General features: G+C 49.6%; 1 protein-coding gene across 1 annotated transcript in view; it reads right to left on the bottom strand.

Moving 5' to 3' along the window:
* Nucleotides 1-204: 204 nt before the first annotated feature.
* The window catches only part of SLC13A4 (solute carrier family 13 member 4), a 37813-nt gene continuing 17256 nt past the window's right edge, over nucleotides 205-20761 (bottom strand). The window contains exons 4-16 of the mRNA XM_019654809.1: nucleotides 20497-20669; nucleotides 20019-20073; nucleotides 17292-17331; nucleotides 16461-16538; nucleotides 14909-15093; nucleotides 11922-12041; nucleotides 10813-10914; nucleotides 9639-9740; nucleotides 8747-8844; nucleotides 8424-8548; nucleotides 5072-5233; nucleotides 3718-3855; nucleotides 205-1402 (exon numbers count right to left, since the gene is read on the bottom strand). Coding sequence (XP_019510354.1) covers nucleotides 1265-1402; nucleotides 3718-3855; nucleotides 5072-5233; nucleotides 8424-8548; nucleotides 8747-8844; nucleotides 9639-9740; nucleotides 10813-10914; nucleotides 11922-12041; nucleotides 14909-15093; nucleotides 16461-16538; nucleotides 17292-17331; nucleotides 20019-20073; nucleotides 20497-20669 — 1516 coding nt within the window. The 3' untranslated portion in view covers nucleotides 205-1264. The remainder of the gene's footprint in view (nucleotides 1403-3717; nucleotides 3856-5071; nucleotides 5234-8423; nucleotides 8549-8746; nucleotides 8845-9638; nucleotides 9741-10812; nucleotides 10915-11921; nucleotides 12042-14908; nucleotides 15094-16460; nucleotides 16539-17291; nucleotides 17332-20018; nucleotides 20074-20496; nucleotides 20670-20761) is intronic.

Here is a 20761-nt window from a genome sequence, read left to right as displayed (position 1 = left end):
TAATTCACAGATACTTGATAAGCCAAGGGTGTGACTGCATTGATAAACTGTTATCGTGGAAAGCACATACTAACAATAGTAACTTAAAATCAATTAGAACTATGTAATAACTACAGGGCACTCCTTTTAGCATAAGCAGGGACATCTGTCATGGAGAAAATGGCATGGTTTTCAGGAGGAAGAAGGCGGCTTTGATTTCCAAAGCAATTTTTCTCAAGGAAAACATTTATTGAGCAGTTACAGTTGACTATATTGTATAAGTTGCTGGGGACTTGAAGAGACATAAGACACCTCCTCTCCCCTCAAGGAGCTCATCTACTTGTAGCGAGTGACTGATGCATTTGGACTTTCCTGTATGCGTCTTCTCGGGAGCAGACTACTTATTGCATCCAGAAGAAAGCCAGTCAAATATCATTCATAGTGCTGTGGTCTTATAGTTTTCGCCTCCTTCATGAGACAGGTAGGAAAATATTTTCTCTCTCTTAGCACTTAACCAACACGATGGAATTGATGGTTTGTGATGAGTGGAGAGAGAGATGGCTAATCACCACGTGTCTTCTTTCTCCACTTCCTTTTCCCTTGACAGAGAACAGCATCAGCTTTTTTCGAAAGGGGAACACTCTTTCTTTACAGGAGTGTGGTGCCAAGGCAGAGAGAAGCGACGGAAGAGAGATGCTTAAAAGGGAATCAGGGTAGTGATAAAAGATTACTGACTACCACAAAGAATTGCCTTTTTGTGGAGAGAACTTAGGATAGAAACACTTAAGAGAAAGGAGCTAATAATGTTATGATCTCAAGTTCTGGGTGAGATTTTTCCTCCAAAAGAGGAGATGTCACTGGTTTTGCTGTCACTTGGGATGAGATGATTTGGACTTCTCCTTTATCCCCTAAAAAGGGATTAAAAAAATAAGGATGACATCAAACCTAGCAAGGCTGGTAAGTCTGTGAGGCTTAGCCTCTTGAGGGGCAGCTAAGACAGGCTTGCTTCTCTTCCTGTCAGAAAGGACTGGAGAGGCTGGATACAAGGAGGTGAGAAGGGGGGAGGTTTTCTGGAGCTGTGGTGCTAAGGAGGGAGGGCAGAGAAGAAGACACTGGCGTCCGAGCTCGTGTGTGTGGTGGTTGGAGGCCGCCTGCACCTCCCTGGAGGTGGTAGATGGCAGAATCTTCCGGTGGGGGTTGTGGCTCCTGGTGGTTTCCTTGGCCTGTTGGTCAGGTTCTGCTGGGTGCTGGCAGCTCCTCTGGCTGGGCCGTTTGCCCACCTGTGTTAGGCCTGATCGGTGATGTTACTGACCTTAGCCCAGGCTGGGAAAGTGTCCAGGTGGAAGAGGCTCACTCCCCATGTATTGATGGCCACCATCACTATCACCAGGCCAATGATATTGACCCCTAGGCCAGCTTTCACCTGCAGGACACAAACCAGCACACCCCGGTCACTCCGCATGGGCCGCAGCCCAGATCCTGGGTGCTCCCCATTGATGCCTCCCCCCCCCCCCCCGCCCTGATGTGATCACAGCCCATCCGCTGGGCCCTGATTTGTTTCAGTCGCTGCCTGGGTGCTTTAGTGTTGCCTCGTAAGGTGGGACAGGATTATGGAAGGATGGGGAAAGGCGGGGAGGGCTTGGGCTGGGAGAGTGCCATTAAAACCCTCTGTCCTTAGAGCATTCTCAATGTCAAGGGGAGGCCTAGAAGGTGTGTACTCCGAACACCAGAGATTTGAACGTTAAAGAGTTACACAAAAAAGGGTCCTGCAGCTACATGGCAGGGAAATGCCTTAAACCAAATTACCCCATCTCTTTAAGGCAGAACTGCCCAGAGCCTTTAATGTGCTGACACTTATGGGGACTCGTAGGAGGGGCTGTATTCTATGAAGCCTTTGCCACTGTTACCATTTCTTCTTTATTTTTATTATTATTTTTTAGCTGAGCCATCCTGTCACCTGTTGGCAGCTCAGCGGCAGCTCTGCTCGGGCCGGGAATCGAACTGGCGACCCTGTTGCTCAGTGCTCACACTCTTGAGCGACCTCTTAACCAACCGAGCCACTCGCCGGTCCCTGTTACCTTTCCCCCCCCCCCCAAGGAGTAGCCCATGGAAACTGTATCTTGGGTTCACCTGGCGAAATAGGTGGGCTGCCTCTGCTTAGCCCCTTCCATGGGAAGGTGACACAGGCATGCTAGCTTTGCTTCTTTCTTCTGAGGGGATGTCACCTCAGTGAGCCTGACCCTTCCATTTCTGCCATGGCACTGACACGGGAGGGGGGTGACGGATGGCAGAGCCAGGGCCAGATGGAAAAATGTACAGTAAGGGTAGCTGGCGTCCTGCCGGGGCGTAACCAAGCACACAGCGTGTGGCCGCCGCAAGTCCACTCACTGGCATTAAGCTGGGAAAGTTGCAAAGGAAAAATGAAGGCTAGGAAATTGTTCCAAGTAAGTGACTAGACGAGTCCCTTCCCTGCTTTCTGGCCCACGCCCTGCCCTGGATGTATTAGTCATCCTGGCCCTCGGGCCTTTCACATGGAAAACCACCCTTGTTTCCTAGCAGGTGAGGGGCAGGTTCTGCAGGGGCTAGTTTGAGGTGGATTGCAGCTGAAAGGGACCAGGTAGAGCATCTTGTCTGAACCTCCTAATTTAGCAGGTAAGGAAACGAGTCTCGAGTCAGTGCCCAGGCTGGGACTAGAACCAGGCCTGGCTCACTTCTTGTCATCTGGCACCTTTGAAAATGACTGCCTCTGGTCATTTGATTTCAGGGTAGAATGGTGGGGCGCACAGCAGGAGTTAGGGGACAGGAGAATTGGGGCAGAGCTCAGTAGGAGAGACTGAGGTGGTTCAGTAAGATGGCAGGGAGGGGTGGCCATGTCCTCCCTCCCTGAAGAATTACAGATGACTCAGGTGTGCAATTTGAATCTGACTATCTGCCACCAGCTGGAAGCTCTCTCTTCCTTTCCTCCATGCGAACCTTACAGGGCTGCTGAGAATGAGTTTGGACTTGAGCGAAAACATTTTGAGACCCTCAGCAAGGGTGAATGGACCCTGTTTCAGACAGTCGGGCCCCAGTAATTTGTATTAGTTGTTCTCATCCTTCCCTCATCCCCATCAACCCTGGGTATTAAGAAGCGTAGCTGTGAGTATAGATGGAGGCATGCAAGGCGGGGATGCCCCGCGTGACAATCAGCAGCAAAATGTCTCCTCACGGCCATCTTTGGTGAGCCCAGCCGAAAGCTAAGAAATGAGCTGTGGATGCTTCATTTTGCCATTGTTGCTTCAGAGTTTCTTGCTTGGGGGAAGGGTCCAACAGAAGGATCCTGTTCTCTCACAATACCTTTTACTTTAGGTTCAGATAGTGTCTCATACTTCACCTTCTAGGAACAAACTAGCAGCTTTTTGAATGAATATCCCCACTGGTTCAATGAAGAAACGAGACTGCAAGCTCATGCCTTCTGCAACTGGCCCACGGCTGTGCCTGTTGCAGCTTCCTCTGTCCATGTCCCCACCTTCTCCCTGATCCCCGATAGGGGTTGCAGAAGCCCATTATTACTGTTCTTGGTCCTTACGGACCAACCCCAAACGTTTTCACTAGTACCACTCTCTCTACCACACCAGACCGGGTGCCAACAGCCCAAGGACACCAGCTCCAAAATAGCCAGCTTCAGGGGAAGGCTGTGGAGCGAGTCACCCCTGTCCCGGCAGCTGGCCCAGCAGGGAGAGGACACCCGGAACTCACCATGTCTTTGATCTGGCAGTGCCCGTAGCTGAAGACGATAGCGTTGGGGGGGTTGCCCACAGGCAGCATCACTGCAAAGGAGATGCACATGGTGACCGGGATGAGGGTGTAGAGTGGATTAATGTGCAGCGATTCCGACTAGAACGAGAGAAAACCCACAGAAACAGGAGCGCCGGAGTTAGGCTTGCATTTCCCGTGTGCAACGTTGTCACCAACGTGCTTTAAATGGTGGCTTCCTATTGGCTGGCCTTGGCCTGACCCCCTGTGCCAGAGCTCCTGAAACCACCAAACACGCAGTGCTGGCCAGGCCAAACGCGCACATGCTGCTCACTCTCCGTGGAAATGGGCCCCGAGTTACTCCTTGGAGGGATGCTTCGTATCTTGGTGCTGGTCTAAGGAAGCGGTTTTTAAATTTTCTACTGTACCTGAGAAAGTCTTTCTTCAAGCACAAGTCTCATGAATAAGCTGCTTTGGTTGAAATAGAGGTCCCTCACCCGCGGGGTACAGAACTAAGGGGCTTTTCTCAAGGTGAGATACTTGCTTTCCGTGGATTTGAACCCATGTGCCGGCCCTCAGGGTGGCTGTTATAACTAAGTGTACACCCACGCCCACGACACACTAATGAGGTGAGGGAAAGGAGGGGCCGGATGGAGGCAACTGAATAAGCAAAGCGATTGGCTGGGGCATTCAGGGTTAGAAAGCAGGAGGATATTGTTTCCTTGGGAACGGGGAGGAGCCTAACGCCACAGGTTCCATCTCAGGAAGGACAGATGCAGCACGGTGTCTGGTGCAGTACCTTAGGGGCTGCTGAGCCAGGCTAAGGTCTGTCCTATTAACAACAAATTGTTCTGAGGTCATGGAATGAGGCTGGCCTTGCTCCGCATTCTCAGAACCTTCTGGACATTGAAATTGGGTGGAGGCGATGGCAGTTCAGGCGGTGGTCTTGGCCCTTGGCGGCCGAGTGTACTTCTGGGAGCATTTTGCCTCCATTGTCTGTAGTTACTTCTCTGGCCCCTGCTATTAGGTTTTATCTCAGGAGAGAAAGGTGGATGGTGGGGAATTAGAATCCTAGGGTTTTACGGTTATTTCATTTTTGTTTCCATTTAGGGTCGCCCCTAAACAAATCCTAGCCTTTCGGAAAAGGGTTTCTAGAACCCTTGCTATGGTTTATTTTCATCTACTACCCATTGTACTTGAAAAACTTAATTTTTTTTCAAACTATGGTTTGAATACCAATCAGTGAAAATGACCAGAGGAGAGGGTATAGCCACAGAAGCAGCTCCCTGGCTCAGGCCTGTCACTGCAGGCCCCCGGGGCAGCCCATCTGGACATCTGGGAACCCTGCTGTACTCACCAGGCTGCACAGGATGGGCAGGAAGATGGTGATGGTGGCTGGGTTGCTCACAAACTCGGTGACAATAGACACCAGGATGCATGCCAGCAGGGTGATAGCCCACGGAGGGAGGCTGCTCAGGGACAGCATCTGGTGCCCAATCCACGTGGAGAGGCCAGAGCTCTGCAGGCCGACACCGGGATACAGTGAGAAGAAAGCCGGAAAAACACATTCCCACTGGAACTTAGATTCCAGGAGGTCGGGGATGTTGGGGGGCTGGGAGGAACCACCAGGAGTCCTTTAATTTGCCTCCCTATTTCCAGGAAGACTGGACCCAGCAGCAGTCTTGATTTTTGTGATTAGATCATTTTTCTAGCCCAGAAAATTATTTTTTTTATGATAGCACAACGTTTGGTCTTAGGGTTTCCTGGTCAGTCGCTGTCACGGGGAATGGAGAGCCAGCCACCCTAACTGCCATGTCCTTTGTAGGACTTGGCAGTGAGGCCATGATGGCTTCGGCAGGGGTTGAAGATCTTTGGGGCGATCAGCTCTTCAACTGCAATCTCATTACTCTTCCTCCAGCCTCTGACACTCTTAACCTACGCATCTGATCAACAGGCTGCCAAGTGCAATCCTTAATTCTGCCTTTGACATCTAATTCTCCTATCACCTGAGAAAGGGAACAAAACATCTTTGGATAGTAACCTTTCCTGTGTTTTTCAGTGGGCGGGGCTGGACATAGACATTTCATATGAGTAATAAGGGAGAGAGGGATTCCCAGTCTATCTCCACACAGTGGGAAGGTGCCTGCTCACTGTCCTGTAAACATAGCCAGCTAGAACGCAGCCCCTTGTAGGTTCAAGTCCCATCGTGGCTGACATCAAGCTCTTTGATCTGCCAGTGCTTTCTGAAGCACAGGATACGAGGCATACTGCCACTCTTGAACCTTCTCCGCTAGCACCATTTATACATATCCACTCCAGTAAATGAATATTCCCACTTGAAATAATTCATTCGTTTGGAAGCCGTTCATCTGCCAATGGGGAGGGCTTGCCCCTGCCCCCCACTCCTCCCAAATTAAGGTCACCATTTAGTTTTTGTACTAAAAACCCCAGGTTGCATATGAAATCCCCCCCCCCCCCGCCCCATCTATGGTTGACATGCTCTGATTTTTCTACTTAACCCAGCGACTGCAAATGCAGTACAGAAATGGGGAGCCGGGCAGAAGGCAAGGTGAGACATTTTATGATTCCTCAAGCTGTAAGTCCTACTCATGTTTTACTATTAAAGACATTGGCAGTGGCTACTTTTTCTCCTCCAAGTTCATCAAAAAGCTCACCTCATCTCCACAGCACCCTGGCCACCTCATGGCAAGCTCATAGACACTGATGACCAAGGGCCTTCAGAATTTTCTCTGTTTGTAGCCATTGTTACCTTGGAGCACTTCCTGTTTTTTCTCAACTGGCTGAGAGTTGCAAATCCAGTATGTGGGGATAGCATTATTTAATGGTTGGTACAGAGCCTTGAGGCCTATGGGAACTCTGTAATTGTTATCTCTTGTAACCCAGTAAACCTCGCTCACCAGACACAGACAGAAGGGACAGCAGTTACCTGAGTGGAAACACTACATTTTATCAAGAAATGGAGTCTTACTTATCATGTTATCCAAATAGCACTTGTAAGTAAAGTGAAGTAATTTAATGGTAACTATTTTTTCCCCAGAACTGTTTCATACTATAATTTGAGATAAACTGATAAATTAGACTGCAAAGTTAGGAAAACATACAACAAAGGAAGTCTTAATTTCTTCAACTCTTGGCATGAAAATATTTTGCTTTTCCTCAATACTGTCAAGATTGAAATTATTTCAAACTCAGTAGGAATCACATACATGGTACCTGAATTATATAATTAAAATTAGTAGAGTCAGGGTTTGACAGCAATGTCAACTATACTGTCTGTCCTATGTGCATAATTTTGGTTAAAAAGTAAAAGATCTTGCCAAGCTAGGCTTAGAGGCCAAAACTGACAACTGAAATTCAATAAAGTTAAATGTGATATCCTGAACTGGGAATTGGAAATATTGACAGCATGTATACAAGGTTGGTTGAAGGACGTGAGGCTTAATAGTGGCTGACAATGAAAAGAACGACTGCAGTTGCAGCATCAGTGTTGACGTGAGTGTCAGTGAAGCCTTATAAAAGCTTCTGTAAAAATACCGGATGATGCTTGGATCAGACATGAGAGATGGAGCTTGGGTAATATAACTGCTTTACTCTGACTGCCTCTGGACCATGTTTGAAAAAGGCCAAGGGCAAACTAGTGAGTCCTGACGAGAGAACTAGCCTGGTAAGGGGCACTACTTCTATGAGGAATGGTTACAGACACTAAGGAGTTTTCATTGGAAAAAACATGATCCAAGGGGATTAATAACTGTTTTTATTATGTCAGTAATTATTACCTAGGAGAGTTTTCCAGAGACTAGAGCCGGCTCCGGCTGTCAGTGGAAGACATACAGAAGAAAGACCTGAGCTGAAAGTAGAGAACAACTATTCTTTGTCCCCTGCTCAGGGACTGTTCTGTCACTTGAGGTGTTCAAGCCAGGGGTGTGTCATGGAGGAAAATCTCACACTGGGTAGAAGATGGGACTCTGTCCTCCAAGGCTCCTTCCAAGTGTCGGTCTCTGTGACATTGTTAACAATGCAGATGGTGTTGGCCCACAATGAATGGGTGGTCAAAACTGAGCCCAGGTTAGAATGGCTTAATGTGTCCAAGAATGGAGGGAGAGAGAGAGTGAACCTTAACCTGGTTCATTCTTAGGATCATTTTCTATTGCAGGAAGGGTTGGTATTTCATGAAATTCCGCTATTTCCCCCCAGCTCCCTTCAAAAGAGCTCATCCCAGATCCTCCCAATCAGGAAATCAGGGACCATTTCCATCAGCTTGAGCATAGATTCTCCCAAAGGGCTCAGTATATGCACATGGACTGACTGAGGGACAATTGGCTGTGTGTCATTTGGGGCATCTCTGGGCCTTTATAGGCACCGCTCCTATCACCGCTCTCAAATCCGTAGAAAAAGATGGCTACAGATCTAATAAACCTTTTACCTGTGGCAATGTGGGCCTGTGAAGGAGGTGTGAATGCCCACGTGCCCTGCTTGGTGGCCCAGCTGACCTGTGACTGTTCCCTGAGAAGTTCAGGGGGGACGGGTTAGCTGCTCCTGGCTGTACTGCTGCCCTTCCCAGTGACTTGGGTGAACACGCACCTCTCCCTCAGCTCCTTTGACTCTTCCCACCCAGAACCGTAATGACTCTGTTTGGTAAAGCGGCTTGAAAGATGTTTGGCCCGACGGGAACAGACTTGAAGGGTTACCTTGCTGCCAGAAGCCAGGGCGTAGCCTCCTCCCACCAGAATGACAATCTCCCAGGGCATGGTCTTCTGGAAGTCCTTCCACGTGATGATGGGCTCCATCCCCAGTGAGGGCTCCTTGTCCTCCCCTGGATCACAAGTAGACGGGGAAGTAGGGCCAGGTGAGCCATCGTGATGTGCGGAGATGGGGGCCGAGCTGAGGAACCGGCTGATTCGGGGAGGCCTCTCTGCTGTTTTGAGCCTTGGTTGGGCTCCTTCTGAAAATTCTGACTTGGGTATTATTTGCCTGGAGCCAGCCCCAACTTCTCCCCTTGAAGTCCTCTCACCATCCTTCTTTTTCCCAAAGCAAGGCTTCTTCGCTGGAATCAGGAAGAGGAGGAAGCCCAGGAAGACGGAGACCGTGGCGTCAGTGCGGTAGCCTTTCCTAGCAAAGAGACAAGCAGGCTGGAAGAGAAGGGTTAGGGAGCCCCGGGGAGTGCGATGGCTCGGGATAATCTGAATGCAAGGCCTCCTTTTAGTCTAGAGGGAGCGCCAACCTTCCTTCTTGCCAGTTTTGCCATGCTGTCCAGCGGTAGATTTAATGGGCAGTGGTTATTGTCTGGAGATGGGGCCTGGCTAGGGCAGATGACCTACTGTCAATTTATGGGCCTATGGATTGGGGCGAGTCCTAGAAGGAGCGATGAGGAGTTGCTCAGAGAAAGAATAGAAAAGCACAAACCCTCTTTCCTGCAAGGCTCACACCTCCATGTGTGTCTTTTCTCAAACGAGAAGCTGTGCTGGGTGAGCTGGCGGGCCGTGGCCGTGACCCGCAGGGGAAGAAGCAGGGGTAGGAGCCCATGTTGGCCTCTCCCCCCACAGCCCTCCGCCACCCCTTGGCCGCAGTCTCTTCACAGTTGGTATTTTACGTTATGGACATTGGCTCTGTCAAGTCTCAACAATCTATGAGATAGCTGAGGTTCCAGGAGCCTAAGTAACGCGGCTGAGGTCACACAGCTGGACAAGGGGCACCCCGGATCCCACCCCAACTTGGACTCTTCCTGACTGTTTTCTTCCTGACTGCACACTGCAGCTTCTCTAAAAAGAGGGGACTCTGACGGGAACGAAGTGTTTCTCTGGCTTCATGTCTGTCCCTGAGAGTCAAGGAGGGGATGCCATTGGAAAGCGCCAGAAGAGTTTACGTGAGGGGGTTGTTCTTAAGGAGAAAACAGTATCACTTACTTTTCGAAGAAAGAATCCCAGCCGGGAACAAAGCCAGGCTCCCGGGTGAACCAGAGCACGGTCATCAGGATGAAGAAAAATCCAGTCACCATTTCAGGGTAGCTATAAAAGAAAACAGAAAGACCTGCTCCAGGAACTGGGACGTTTCTGTTCGCTTTGTCACTTGCTTCGGGACGTTCCTGGTTTCAGAGCTTCAATATTGGAGGCATAAAACACAGTTACTGCTGCAACACTCCAAGCAGCTGGCAGTGAAGCGGGAACAGGGCCAAGACAATGCCAGAAAATGTTAGCCATGTTTACTAGAGAAATGTAGGTGGGAAGAGAGAAAGAACCCAACATCACACATTTATAAAGTAATTTATAATACAGCCTGCAAGGAGAATGCTGTGAAACGGGCCCCTGGAACAGTGCTGGCGGGAGTAGAAATTACTACAGCTTTCTTGCAATTTGATGAGCTATCTCAGGAGCCTTAAATTTGGTCATTCCTTTCATCTAAGCAAATAACCAGAAATGCAGACAGAAGCATTACCTATTAAAAAATTAAATATTAAAAGAAATGGAAACAACCTGCATATCCAGTGATAGCCCATGACATTGAATGTGATTCAGCATATGTTAAAATGAGACACATCTAATAATCAGGCTGCTACAGTAGAGTTAATGACCTGGGAACATAATGCCAATCTAATGCTAAGTGAAAAAAGGCAAGATATGAAACTGTGTTCAGTGTGGATTGAATTTTACCAAAAAAAACCCAAAAACCCACATAATTTTGCACCAGAAAGGCATGGAAGAAACAGTACATGTTAACAGTTAACACTGGGGTGCTAGAAATACAAGTCAATTTTTACTGAAGATTTTCCTCCATTTTCTAAGTGCTCTACAATAAACATATATTCGTTTTATAAATTTTAAAAGAATACAGCTTAAACCTGAATCCTTTTACCCAAAATTTGTATATGCCAGCTGTCCTTAACTGGAGAAATAGCACAAAATGGAGAAGGGTGGCCACCTGGAATCGGGGGGCCGGACTCTGGCATGAAGTAGCATCTCTAAAGCCTAGGCTCACGGTTGTGGGCAATTCCCCCAGCTCAAGGGACCGTGAAGAACAAGGCTGCGCCTGCGCTCGCCTTCTCTCTTGGAGAAGGAGAGAGGGCGAATGGCTGATTCTTACCTAATGGCTCCCAGCTTTTCATATTCCTCTCGGATCCTCTTTTCGGACAACTCCTCCCTTTTGGTCTTATTCTTCTTGCTCAGAGAGCAGGTCTCTTTAAAACTGAGAAGGGAGAAGGAGCCAAAGAATAAAGGAAACACACTGTTGAGGCCGAGAGATCAAGTCTTCAGCAAATACTAAACTACTGGCTTAAGAGCTCTGATGACTTTTCCCCTCTCCACTGAACGCCCTGCCTCCTGAACCCCTCCTGTCATACAATTTTTATTTGCCAAGTTGCACAGCCTCTCATCAGCCTTCTCCCCAAGGTTTTTGGGTCATGCATGTGGTATATCAGTGTGAAGCTATGTCTTGTGGACTTGTGCAGGTGTATTTATGGGGGGGTTGTTTCTACATACTTGTCTTTTACATAATTGAGACTGATGTGGCATAGGTGTGTAGATGTTTATATATTTGTTGCACACACACACACACATGGTGTGTGTTATCTGTGTTTGTCTAGAGGCAAGGCTTGTGTGGGGTGAAAATATGTGTTGGTTTTCTATTTGCAATACTGGAGGTATAGAAATATTCAGCCCTCATTGATTGACAACAGTCTCTGAGTAATAATAATAATAAAAATAATAAGTCAGCTCAGAGAATATTCCTTGACCAATGGAGGCTTCGGGTTCCATGGACTGATAAGCAAAACTTCATATATATCTTCCCTTTATGTGCTTGAAGCTGATCCAATCTGGAGTAGATTACTGGTTGTGAAGAAAAGGTTTGCTAAGAAGATTAATGTTAGAAATAACATTGCAAGAAGTTAGTTGACATTACTCTATGTGCTCTGACAGCAAAGAAACTACATGAAGCACTCTCTTCAGTTCAGACTTTATCAATCGGACGGTTCCTAACTAGTTGGTTGGAATTAAGAACATTTCATTGCAGAGCTTAGAGTGAAGTGCAGAGCTCATGTGTGTTCACAGCCTCTGGGACAGACGATGCCCGACTCTCCGTCCGGTCCACTGTATTCTCCCAGGGGCCCCCCAAAGTGGCGCCCTCCAGGGCTTGTGCTGTGACCTTGGCTGGACATAGAGCCTGTGCCTTGCTGGCAGGGCCCTGGGACTCACTTGCAGCCCAGGAACAGCCAGTGCATCCAAAACCAGCTGACCACCAGCATGATGAGGGAGATGGGGAAGCTGAAGAGGAACCAGGTGCCGAAGTTGACCACCTCTGCGGCTGGATACTGGCTGTAGGGGGAAGAACCAGGTCAGGGGTTGAAAAGGTAGATTTCCATGGGGGCATTTTGGGCTTCATAAGCGAAATGCTCCTTAAGGAGACATAGAGCTAACATAGAGATAATCACAATATGGTAAAACATTATGTAGTACTACTCATTTATTTGACAGAGCCCAGCCAGGAATTATTAAGCAAGCTAAAAAAAAAAAAATCATCTAAGCAACCAGAATTGATCTCACGGAAGTGTATATGCTTTGCACGCAGGAGAATCACTCAGGAGCTGTTTGCTCTTAATTTCCGTAAAGATTCTGATAAGTTTACTCATCTGGTTTTCAAGACAACAGGGAATGAAAGGGCAACCTGGTGTACTGTTTATAAAGTCACTGAAGGAATGTGGCCTTTGATTGGGGGACACAGGGCATGACTTCTAGAAAATTTCGCAATCTAGAGCCTCCTGAAAGTCCCAGGTGTTAACTGTGCGCATCTGAGAACCAAGGCTTGGACCCTCCAGATCTTTTATCTGCTGCCTTAGGGTGCTAGGGGTCCTCATTCAGCATCGAGCAGGGCTGCAGCCCCCCCCCCCAGCCCAGCGGGCTTTCCTGGGGAGCGAGGATGGACCCTGTGTAAGCCATGACTATAGACAATGCCTGTGTTTCTTTACCCTTGGGCTTGTCTGAGTCCATGAAGCTCAGACCCTGGGGAATTGGGTCTTAAACTTCCATTGGTCCTCCCTCCACCCTCGCCCCTTCCTCCCTTTTTCCTTCCTTTTTCTCTTTCCCACTAAAATGTCCATGGTTGATTTCCTCACTCTGCTCTGGATCCCATCCCTTCTTATTTCCTCAGTGACACCACTATCAGTTATCTCCTCTCTCCCAAATCTTTAATTACAGTAAGTCCCCGACTTACGAACGAGTTCCGTTCTGGGAGAATGTTTGTAAGTCAGACTCGTTCGTAAGTCCAACAAAATGAGTCTTATACCTTTGACGCAAATATACAATGTAAAGCCAATGGTTGAACGATTCATGTTATAAGGACAAGCGACGTCTACCATCTTTTCGCCTCGGTCCAATCTCTCAATTATTTTCACTTTTGTTTCCATGGTTATTGCTTCGCGCTTCCTGGCAGTCCCCTCCACATCACCACTGCTTTTCTCTTGCTTCCGGACATCCTGGGCTCCGATTGAGCACTGTACTACTGTACACTATCACACTGTACAGTAAGCACCCAGCAGCACAACTGTGACAACGTCCAGCAGACACGTGAGCTACTTCCACAATTTGTTTGTAATGCAAGGTCCGTTCGTATCTGTGAAAGTTCGCAACTCGAGTGTTCGTAAGTCGGGGACTTACTGTATCCCCTCATGTGTATCGGCCCTATCAGCATCTAAATGGCTTCCATCTTAAAACCTTCTACTTTACTCTCTCTCTATTATCTCCCTTTATTACCATCCCATATCTCTCCTCCCTTCACCATCATCTCTTCATTTCCTCACCTCCATCTTACTCCTCAGCTCACTGAAATTTGACGTCTTTCTCATCACTTGACCAAACGGCTCTGGCCAAGGTCACCTGTAGCCTCCATGTCACCAAATCGAATGTATACAGTTATGTCCTTATTTTGCTCGATCATTCAAGCAACTTGAAACACTATGGACCACTCCTTCCTCCTTGAATCCCTTGGGTAGAATGACACCAGATTTTTCTCTTTGCCATTTTATTCTCTTTTGTAGTCACTGGAAACGCTTGAGCTTACCATGTATGTGCCTGCTCTCCTTCCTCTGTATGTTCTCCCTGAGTAATCTCCTTCACGCTTATGGCTTCAGTTTACATGCATATCACCAGAACCGACTACCATCTCATTTGTGGAGCCCAGTGCAAATGTGGAGCCCCTTGTTCAAACACATTAAGAATTTCAGGTTGGTGACAGCCGAGCATTAAGGCAAGCATGGAGCCCTTCTGAGCTTGGTGGCCTGGGGTGTCTGCACCCATTGCATGTCGATGAAGACAGCCCTGCAGGCCACTGCTGATCTATGCCAAAATCTATCCAAATCTATGCCTTTTGCCTACAATTACTCTTGAGGTTCAGCTCTGTGTTTCTTAACTGGACATCGCAATCTCTATGTCACCGTTTTCTCATTGTTCCCTCATGTAGTTCAAGGGCACCTCTGTTCCCCCAGCTGCAGAAGCCACAGCCTGACAATTAGACTTGGCCTTTCCCTCTTTCGGGCTCTTTCTAGTCTTCCCAAGGCCTGTCAAGGGTACCTCTGAGTATCTCTCCAGCCGGACCATTTCTCCTCCCCACTGCCGCTGCTCTCCACGCCACCACCAGCTCTCTCTCGGCACCTGCAGTAGTGCCTTACATTGTCTTCCTGCTGCCTGCTTTCTCCAATCCAGTCCACATTTCCAAACTCCAAAATGAGTTTTCCACACTGTAAATCTGATCATCTCCCTTGCTGCCTAAAATTGCTCAAAGGTTCCTCAGTGGCCTTGGGATGAAGTACCTACCAGTTCCTTAGAGGGCCTGAGAGGCCCTTCGTGATGTCTTGCCCACCTCCCGGGCCCCCTTGTGCCCTCTCTCATTTTTCTCTTATGTGCTCTGCCCTCTGGCTCTGGGCCTTCGGACACACTTTGTCTGGAAAATCTCCCTGCATCTAGTTAACTCCCACTCATACTTCAAGCCCACTTCCCTCATCGCCTCTTTGACTGACCTTGACCCCCAGGGGGGCTCTCCCAGCAGAATCCTGCCTGATACATCACATTCAAGTGTAATGACCCAATTGTCCTAGTCCCACTTTCTGCTGTATCCTTAGCATTCAGTCCTGTGCCCGACACGTATTGGGTGGTTTAGTAAGTATGTGTTGACCGAGCGAATTACTTACTTATTGAAGTGTTCCAAGAAGATGAGGCTGGTGGAGGTGCCAATGATGGTGGTCAGGCCCCCGATGGTAGCCGCGTACGATATGCTCAGAGAGAGGCACTTGCAGATCATTTGGTCGTGCTGAGACTTGTACTTCCTGTTCACTCCCTGGTTCTTGGCGCCGGGGGTCAGGACTGGTGGCTTTTCCTACCAGAGGAAAACCAGTGGGTCTCTCCAACCCAGCTCGGGTTGTCCGGCACATAAAGCGTGAAAAACGGGCAGCGTGATGCCAATGGAAAGGCTTTGAGCTTGGGTGTCAGAGAGAGAAATCCCAATGCCAGTTCTACCATTTCCCAACTCGGGCAGCCCCTCTGAATTGCACTGTCTTCTGTAAAATGGGGAAAATCCTATTTTCTCTGCCACATTGTTGTGTAGAGTAGACGAAATAATATATATGAGTGTACATATATAACACTTAGACTACTCCCTGGCATTTAATGAATGGTAAGCTATTATGATTTTTGTTTATGTTGCTATGAACAGCATGTTCTGTCTTGTACTTGAATTCCAGTAAGAGTGGTTGCTCTCCACCTTGTGCCTGAATAACAAATAGAAGATAGTGGCTCGATGTGGAGTTAGAATGACAGTCCCGATTGAGAGATGACTAAAGAAAATAAGCCTTGGATTACAGAAGCAATCCAGCTTTCCTTGGGTGGAGGGTTGAAGGATATTACTCTCTCCTCCCTTCCTTCTTCACTCATTTCTCCTTTTTTGCCTATTGGTGTTTCTTCCACCTCCTTGTATATAAGACTCAGCCTGGCTGTGGTCCTCGCAGACCCTGCTTGGTCCAGATGATGGCCCAAGGTCAGGGTCAGCGGTTCCTGAGCTCTGGTCTCAAATGTAAATAAAGAAGCAAGTTCCCTGTGGCCCCTGCAGGCCTGGCCATCCCTCAGGGTATCTTCATGAGCCTATGAGCAGTCAGTGCAGATGTCAGTAGGCCAGACCATAGGACAGCCCTGGGGAAGGGGCCACCTTGGTCCATAGTAAGTGTTTAATAAACGGTGACATGTATGACGATGGTGGTTGGGAAGTAATTGAGATCATTTTGATGAACAGAAAACTTTTGAGTCAAGGGTGGTAAGAGACAGCTGCAGTTTTACACCAGCTTCCACATCTATTTTACGTCTGCTGTTTGTTTCAGGGGTGTAGTGGCAGGAACACCCCATCCTCACAGACAAGCAGCTGCCTTAAAAATCTCAGGATCTTCAGATCAGATATTTGCAGTGTCCCTGGAGCACCTTTGGGGCATAGTTTGAACACCTCCGATCTAGACCCCTCCTCCGCTTTTATACTTGAAGGAACTGGGGCTCAGACGGCAGAATGACTTGCCGAGTCTACAGAGAGAGTTAGGCGTTTCACCCCCATGGCACACGCAGGCCAGCTCTGCTTGGGGGTAAAGAGGGCCTGGAGACAGCTCACTAGCCTGACGCCCTCACAGCTTCCAGACCAGATTCCCTGGGGAAGCTCAAGGCATTTCATGTAGGAAACAGGGTCAGGGCGTCCAATTTCATTACCTGGGGTGGGGGCTGCTTCTTGCTCTGGTGCTTTGCTGGTTTGACGGGGCTGGTGCCTGTGGACACGCCATTCAGGTTCTGTGGGGACAAAGACCATCACGCGGTCAGGAAGAGGGTGTGGGGCTGGCCTTGAGCAGTACCCCTCACCATCCCAGGGGCGCCCTGTGCCTCAGCACTGTGAGAACTGGCAACCAGGAGCCAGGGAGGGCATGCCGAGGGCAGCCGCCCCAGCCGTGCCTGCCTCCACCTCACAGGGTCCCGTCCAGCCTGGTGGTGTCAAGCACCCCATGTGAAGAGGCTTTTGAAAGTGGGCAGAATATGGCTGTGTCTTCATAGGAGAGCTCAGCTTTCTGGAGCTTCATCAGCTAGTGAAGAATCAATCCTTCATTTTTCTTTAACGCAAAATGAAAAAAAAAATTGCACCACAACAAAGCCCACAGTTTGAACTGAAGTAAGAAGAGATGTGAAAACCAGCTTTGGGGGAGGGGGAGGCCAAGAAGCAGTGTGCAGGTCAATGTGTCCCTTTTTGTAATAAGATTTGTGTAAATGAAATGTCCCCCAGAAAAAAAATCCTAAGGATGAATCTGAGGCCCTTGACAAACTGGATGACTGAGTATTGGGTTTCCGTGGAAAAGGTCAGCCTGGACCTTGGGTGGCTTCGCCCAGTGCTCAGGGCTGGGGTTTGGGGCTACACGACCCCCGCCAGGAGCCTGTCCAGGCCTGGCGACCACCTCTCAGCTCTCAGCGGAGGCCACGGGGCTCTAGGACAAGCTGACAGGTATCTCTGTCCCTGAGTTACCCTGAGGGACAGGAAGAAACCCAACGCCATACCTTGTTCTGCATCAGAGACGTGGAGTCTGTAGTTGAGGTCCTGGAACAAAGGGAAGGAAGTGGGAAAGTCAGCAGTGGCCCAGGTGGCATGAGACGGGAGCGCCCCCCACACATCGGCGACTGGTTTAAGGGACCTCTCTAGACTCCAGTTTTCCAAGACGCCTAGCCTCCCTCTTGTCTTCTGGACCTTCCAGAGATGCTGTCAGGATTGGTGGGGACACAGAGCGTTTCCTTTGAAGCAGAACCGACACTCCGAATAATAGCTAACAAGGATGCTTATTAGATGATGAGTACTCGAATAGGGACCTTAGTCCTTACGGCCTTGTGTATCCTCATAACAGGTCCATGGTGCAGGCATCACTACCTACACGTAGCGTAGGGAACTAGGCAGAGACAGGGCATTAGCTTCCTGAGAGCCGTGGGGCGCTAAGTGGTGGTGCCAGGTAGGCCCCATCTCTGCCCTCCTGGAGCGCCTGGGCCTGGGACCCGTGCTCACTGGCTGACTCTGGAGGTCATTATCTAAGAGAAGCATGTGCCATGCTTCTTCTCTGAGGTGACAGGAGCAGGGAGGGCCGATTCCATCCACAAGGTGAAAGGCGTGTGAGAACAAGAACATGGAGGAGAGTTTCTGGTCAGCACTTGCCCCTGGTGGGGGGGTGGGTGGTGGCAGTCAACTGCGCATGCTCAGTCTCCCCCATACCTGTCAGTACCCCACCTTTGCCTTGAGTAGAAAGGAAGGTGAGAATTGAACTGTCAGCATGCCTGGCAAACTGAGGATTATGTGGAAGTTTCTGGTTTGTCTTAGCTCTGAGGACAGTGGGTGCTGCGAGCTCACCCACGGTGAAGACCAGGGAGAGGTGTTGGACCCACATGCAGAGCTTGGGGTCCTGTGGTCATCACTCCTCTCCAGGCTACATCAGGGAAGGCTAAGGAGTCAATGGGGGTTCAGAGGGAAGTGTTCTTTGGAGAGAGTCGTTAGCCTGCAAATAGAGTGTCGTGATGTTTCCCCTCCCTCCGTCCCAAACTGGGTGAGGACAGCAGGCAAGGAACCCCTCACACAGCATGGGAGGCGGGGCTGGCCCAGAGAGAAGGCTGCCACGCTCACTGCCAGCAGCCCCGGCTTCCAGCAGCACGCTCTGCTGAGAGAGTTCTGGGGACAACGTGAGCCTTTTCTCTGGAGTTTGGGGACACATATTTTTGTCTGGGAAAGAACAAAGGCCAGTGGGCCCTGCCAGAGAGGCCAGAGTGAGGAGAAAGACCCCCTGCCTTGGGAGCAGCCTGTGCTTTCAGTGTTCAAGAGTCTTGTCAGGGGTGGGGCACACGGAAGGTAGCTGGGCTACAGCCATCTTGAAAAGGTGCCCCAGAGACTGAGGCAATCCCGGCACAAAGGGGCTGTGGGGGGTGAGCCACCAGCGCACAGAACCAAGGATGGGGCAGGAGCAGAGAGGTCGTCCCAGGACCGCCTCACCTCCATCAGGCCCAGGGCTATGCAGAGGCAGCCGCAAGGGGGCGCCCCGATCTACAAGACCTCCAGCCAAGACCCTTTTTGCCCCTTCGTCTTTCCTGCATCTACCAGCCTCTGCCCTCACCCTGGACAAGTCAGGGCAGCAGAGTGCGTTGCGGGAGGACAGAGGAGAAGAGCGAGGTGGAGAAAGAGTGAGAGAAGAGTCAACTCGCTCCCCTTCTCGCTTTACCTTTTACTCTGCAGACCTGAGCTCAAGGAGGGTGAGTGTGAGCCCGGAGGAGGTGGGGAGAAGCTCTAGATGAGATTCAAGTTTTGATGTGGGTCTGGACTAGACTGCTGAATGTCTGAAAGTGAGAGCATTCTCATATCTGACAGCAACCAGAAGACCTGTGGAATCTGCCTGAGCTATCATCCAGGGTCCGGGAGGGAACGCCAATATGCTGAGGTGGAAGGCGGTGGTGGGAGTACAATAGAGCCCTTTCCTGATGGCAGCCTTCTATGTCTGTCCCATTACATATGCCCATTTCACTCAGTGGGAGTTCTCCATTTTCTATGAAAAGAGCAAATTGCAAAACAGCTCTGGTACAAATCCAACTTTTAAAGTGTCATATTCAAGGAATACCTTGAAGACCACATTTTGCTATGGAATCGCCAACAGAAATGAGCCGTTAATGGATCTATACTCACATGAGTGTCAGAGACTGTTTCTCCTTTTCTAGCTGCTGCTTTTCATCATCAAATGGCTCCTTCACCAACTGTCCTCTAATCCTCTACCTGTCACCTAGTTTTTTGTGTGTGTGTGTTTTTTTTTTTTTTCGGTATCTAACAAGACCAGATCTAGTAAGACCATATGTAATCTCTATAACACGTTGTCATTATCTAAGCGTCTCTAGTGACATCTAGTATGCGAGTATTTTTCCATCGATAGATTAAATGTATTATTCTCCCAAGAGGGATGTTGATTTAGATAAAATTCTACTTGGCAGATGTACAGCCAATCCGCAAACCCCTCAGAGTCAGTGTGGTCTTTTTCTGTCTTGCCTCACCACACCAGTGCCCTGTGATTAAGGGGTTGCCCTCAAGATCTTGGCAAGTGGCTCCTGGGTATGGAGAGGAAATCAGGGCTTGGGGAGGTGGTGGTGTGGCAAGATATGAGCGTGGACCGTAGGTCTGAAAGAGCTCTTTATGGGCTCAGGTCCCAGCTTTCCTGACCTGAGAACGGACCCAGAGAGGCTGCCTGGGAGGAGGGCCGTCATACTCACTCTTCATTGACAAAGATGAGTTCCAGAGAAGGCTGGCTGTTGTTTACATCAAGACCTACAGTAGCAAAGGAAAGCAGGAAGTGAGATATGGAGGCTGGACCTGACCCTCAAGGGCAGGGCTCAGGGACTCAGGAGCTCAGGGCCCAGAGGGGAAACAGGGCATGAAGGCTCCTGCTGGAGGCTGGTGCCTGATGACTCCCCACCCCTGCCCCCTCCCCCGAAGGCATGGTGGGACGGTGGCTGGCCCTGAGCCTTGTGCGTATGGGAGAAAGGAGCAGCAGTGGCTGCTGTAAGTGGGGGAAGAAGGAAGAGCTGGTAGTGGGGGGGGGGCGTCACAGAAAAGCTTCAGGCAACAAGGGCTGGTCCCGGATAGAGGGGAGGGACATAGGTGAGGGTGGTGGGGGCAGGTACCCCGCTGGGCAGTATCACAAGAGGAGGGCAGAGGGGCAAAGGGTAGAGGAACTTCAGCAAACTGTACTGATGGGTTCAGCCTCTTCGATGCCGGCGTTGCTGGCCACGAGCTGCTCCTCCTCGGCGCTGACCAGCTCCTGCAGCACGGCCTCCACGATGGGCATCACCATGGCGGTGGTGGACGTGTTGGAGAGCCACATGGACAGCAGCGTGGTGCAGCACATGAAGCACAGCAGCAGCCTGCAAAGCAGGCAGGGCTGGGCAGGGCGCCGACAGCAGGGCTGTCTCCCAGCCCCGGACACTGACCTCACAGGGCTCCTGGGGGGGCGGTG

The sequence above is a fragment of the Hipposideros armiger genome, unplaced genomic scaffold (genome assembly GCF_001890085.2).
Source record: "Hipposideros armiger isolate ML-2016 unplaced genomic scaffold, ASM189008v1 scaffold_231, whole genome shotgun sequence".
Taxonomy (NCBI): domain Eukaryota; kingdom Metazoa; phylum Chordata; class Mammalia; order Chiroptera; family Hipposideridae; genus Hipposideros; species Hipposideros armiger.
This window is presented reverse-complemented; position numbering and strand designations above follow the sequence as displayed.